Source organism: Trichechus manatus, unplaced genomic scaffold (assembly GCF_000243295.1).
Source record: "Trichechus manatus latirostris isolate Lorelei unplaced genomic scaffold, TriManLat1.0 scaffold00250, whole genome shotgun sequence".
Taxonomy (NCBI): Eukaryota; Metazoa; Chordata; class Mammalia; order Sirenia; family Trichechidae; genus Trichechus; species Trichechus manatus.
This window is the reverse complement of record NW_004444186.1, coordinates 2559775-2563881: the sequence shown is the minus strand read 5'-3', so window position 1 is coordinate 2563881 and position 4107 is coordinate 2559775. Positions and strand designations below refer to the sequence as shown.

General features: G+C 48.5%; 1 protein-coding gene across 2 annotated transcripts in view; it reads right to left on the bottom strand.

Moving 5' to 3' along the window:
- The window catches only part of OTUD7B (OTU deubiquitinase 7B), a 67766-nt gene that overhangs the window by 6229 nt on the left and 57430 nt on the right, over nt 1–4107 (bottom strand). For both annotated transcript variants that reach the window (XM_023724518.1, XM_023724519.1), the window contains 3 exons: nt 1126–1238; nt 560–687; nt 92–241 (listed from right to left, as the gene is read on the bottom strand). In XM_023724518.1, the coding sequence (XP_023580286.1) occupies nt 92–241; nt 560–687; nt 1126–1238 (391 nt within the window). The remainder of the gene's footprint in view (nt 1–91; nt 242–559; nt 688–1125; nt 1239–4107) is intronic.

Here is a 4107-nt window from a genome sequence, read left to right as displayed (position 1 = left end):
AGCACCTTGTCCCCTGGTGTTCTCCTTCCGCTCCATGGACACACAGACACGGGACACACAGACACGGGACACACAGACACTGACTCAGCACCTTGCTCCCTGGTGTTCTCCTTCTGCTCCATGGACACGAGTGCCGAGAAGTGGGCCTGATCGTAGGCGAGCACCAGAGGAGAGCGGTGACACTGGCTGGCGGGGACCTCCAAGGGCAGATAGATGCCCCCAAAGGGGATGGGGGCGAATGCTGCAGGAGAAGCGTGAACCATGAAGAGTATCATTAACACTATGCTGCTCCTTGCCCAGGGAACAGTCTCCCCACCGCAGTCTGCCCAGTGAGTCCTCCATTCATTCCAATCCCTGCTTAACAATTCTCTCCTAAGAAGCCTCGTCAGTTAACCCAACTGCTTTATTCTGAATCACGTGAGAATTCGGCATTGTTCTAATTTATATTTTGGTTTTTTCCCCAAGGGTCTCTATATCCCCTTTCCTGCCCTCCTCCCAGCGCTCAGCCCGAGGCTCTGAGAACAGGAGGCACTCAGGGTGGACTGACTGGCTCACTCACCTTCCCCTCCCGAGTCCCTCAGCATGGTGTCTGCCACCACCACTATGGGCCTCCTGAGCACGTGGGCGAGGACAAAGACATGGAACTCCTCCAGACTCTCGTACACGGGCTCCTCTGCACTCTCCACCCTAGGTCGTAAGAGGGGAGAGGGCAGAAAGATGCCGAGGGAGGGAATGGAAGAAAACAAGACGAGAGACCCCTGGAGACCAATGCTGCCATTTATTTGCTGAAGAAACCGGGTCATTTATCCCAACAGTGTCCCAAAATCTCGACAGGATTCAATTTTAGTTCCTAGCACAGAACAAGAGAAACCTTGGCCCGGCACACGAAAATACAGATTGCAGCCTCAGCTCTCATTTTGTACTATGTATTCTACATAGCAGCAATACTGAACGACTTGTAGTTCCTAGGATATACCGTGCTGTTACACATTTCTGTGCCTTTGCTGTGCCCCCTCCCCTTCCTTCCAACACCCACTTAGCACAGAGCTTCTAGACACTGGGCTGTGGGGGCCAGAGGGGATTCCAGAAAACTTATTTCCTGCTCCCCCACCCAGCCACACTTACCCACCACAGTTGGCTCCATTGGTACCTAGGTGCATGCGGGGTTCACTCGAGGCAAGTTTGATCAGCTCATTCCATTCTCTCTGCCATTCGTCCTCTGTGTATACCAGCCCTGACTGCATGCAAGACAGGCAGAGACAGAAGGCAGTCAGAGACCCACACCTTCTGACCTGGAACTGAGGCGTTCCTGGAGACCACCTTCCAGCCAAACAACAGATAAGCCCGTGAAGTAAACAGCAACATCCAGAGGAATGTGCTCCTTAGAACAATCAATTATACAAGGTCAAAAGAGCAACATTTGCCCAAAGCAAAGACGGGAAGGCAAGAAAGGGTAGAAAATCAGGACAAAAGGCAACGGGGAGAGTGCTGGCACAGTGGGGAAGGAAACCAGGGCCGTGAAACCCTGTGTGTACAAACTATCAAACGGGAATCCAACCTGCTCTGTAAACTTGCACTTGGTACACAATCAAAAAATGATAATAAAGCAATTAAGAGTTCCAATTAGGTTCCAAAAGGTAACACCCATTCCAGCTCAGGTTACCCCACTTCTGTTCTCTTAGATGTGGTTTATAATCGGTACTACAAACTCAAAGCTCTTCTCCCATTTCCAGTCAAGACACACACAACAATAGTCTCTGTTCTCATCCACACTTCTTCATCTTCCATTCCTTCCCAGCCCACTGCAAGCTGGCTTCTGTTTCTGCCCTCCCCGCCCCCTAGGTTACCTACCTGATCTGACAGAGGACACCAACAATCTTGTAACTGCCAAATCCATGGACTCTTCCTTCAGGTCTCACGCTTCCTAGCCTCTGCATGGCATCTGGTCTCTTTAAACCTTCTTATCCTCCTACCTCTCTGTACTCTGTCTGCCCCATAAACGTCACTGTGTCAATGATTGTAGCCTTGTTTCCATCTGGTGATCTACGGCCATGATCTCGTCTACTCTCATCTATATGCTTATCACACTAAAATCCCTCTCCGGCAACCCAGACTTCCTCTTCGTTTTTATATTCACGTATTCAGCAGCCTACTGAAGACGGTCACCTGCCACGGCCACCTCAGACTTCACAGTCAAACGAGAACTCCTACCTCTTCCACAGCTCACTCCTTCCTGTACTGTCTTAGTGAACAGCGCCAACTCTCCACCCAAATACCCAAGCTAGAAACCAGGGAGTCAGCTAAGACGCCTCCTCCCCTTCTTTTGTCCACCGCACACCTGGATCCCGTCATTCAACAAGTATTAAGCCTGAACTGTCACAATGAACCCTAACTGGTCTGACTACCTCTTCCCGCCATGTACTCTTTTGACCCACTTTCCTCCATGCTACCAGAAAGAGTTCTCTAAAATTAAATCTGATGATGTTTGCTCCCTGATAAAAATTCTTCTAGAGAATTCTCATTGCTTATGCATAGCACACACAGCCCACTTCCTAGCCCCTACCTACTCTCTAGTCTGATCTCTCACTAAATTAGCTGCAGTTCCTTGAATTACTGTTTTATACCTCGGAGCTTTTGTCTAGGTTGTTTATTCTGCCTGGAGCAGCCCACTTTCTATCCACCTAGTGAACAATTTTTTTTATCTTTTAGGACTGAACTCAAGTATCACCTCCTCTATGAAGCCTTTCTTACATCTCCCAGGTAGAGCCTTCCTTCCCCAACTGCTATACAGACTTCTCTCATGAAAGTCACACAGACTACACTGTTACAATTATGTATTTACACGTCAACCTCCCACTGTCGTCGTTGGCTGCCCTTGAGTTGATCCCAATGCACGGTGACCCCAAGTGTGCAGAACAGAACTGAACTCCATAGGGTTTTCAAGTCTATGATTGTCCGGGAGCAGATCAGCAGGCCTTACTTCCAAGGTGCCTCTGGGTGGGTGTGAACCACCAACCTTTTGGTCAACAATTCAGCGCTCAACCATTTGGTCATCTCCCACTAGCACCCTGTTTATGCAACATCCCCAGTGCCTGCCACGTGATCAGCAGTCAATAAACACACGTTGAATGAAACTCTGATTTTTATCAAAGGAGACAGAGCAGTGGTACAAGCAATTTTCAAATATCTTATTGCTTTTAGGATGTGTATGATGATTTGCGAGACAAGTTTACCTGGCTTGTATTAGTATTAAAATGAGTGGATACTGCTTGAGCACACACTGACGGCGTACAAGAAACCACACTAGAAACGTGAGGGGCATCCTATTTTAACTGATGAACAAATTCAACTGGGGTTAAAGAACTGATGTGAGCACATTTTACTTTAATAATTAACAAATGAAAAAGCTATTATCAGTCTGTAAAATGATATTCCAAACATTTTTTAATTCAACATAAAATGCACAATGCGCAGGTCATACACAGGGCGCTGGCCACTCCAATACCCACATCCAGGAGGACTGTCTCCCTCTCGCCCTCTCCAGGCTTCCTGTTCTCTACACAGCCACTAGGTGGCTCCCTTCCGGCCTGAACGTGTTCCCACCGCACTGAACCACCTGTTTCATCACAAAATAAACAAGGAGGCCCGGGAAACCAAAGCCAATTTAGTCTGGTAGTTGGTACCATCACCCGCCTCCCGTCATTCCCACTCCCAAAACACAGTATAACGCTATGAACTGGTCTGAGCCAGGACAATTAACAAGGCCACATTTCCAGTATTTGCACTGAGCAAAACGTTACAGGAGTAAAAAGGCGGCTCCTTCCCCAGCCACTCATCTCTGTGCATCCATTTCCCTTGGGGACTTGGAGAGGGATGGGGTGACTGACCAAGAATGGGCATTTCTGTGTGTCCTGGCTAAATACCATCTTAATCTCATCCCACCTTTAAAATAAGAACTATGATAGCGTTAACAGCTAGAACTGGGCCCACCTGGTCTGTGAGTGCCGTGACGGGGTTAACAGCTAGAACTGGGCTCATCTAGTCTGTGAGTGCCGTGACGGGGTTAACAGGTTAACAGCTAGAACTGGGCTCACCTGGTCTGTGAGG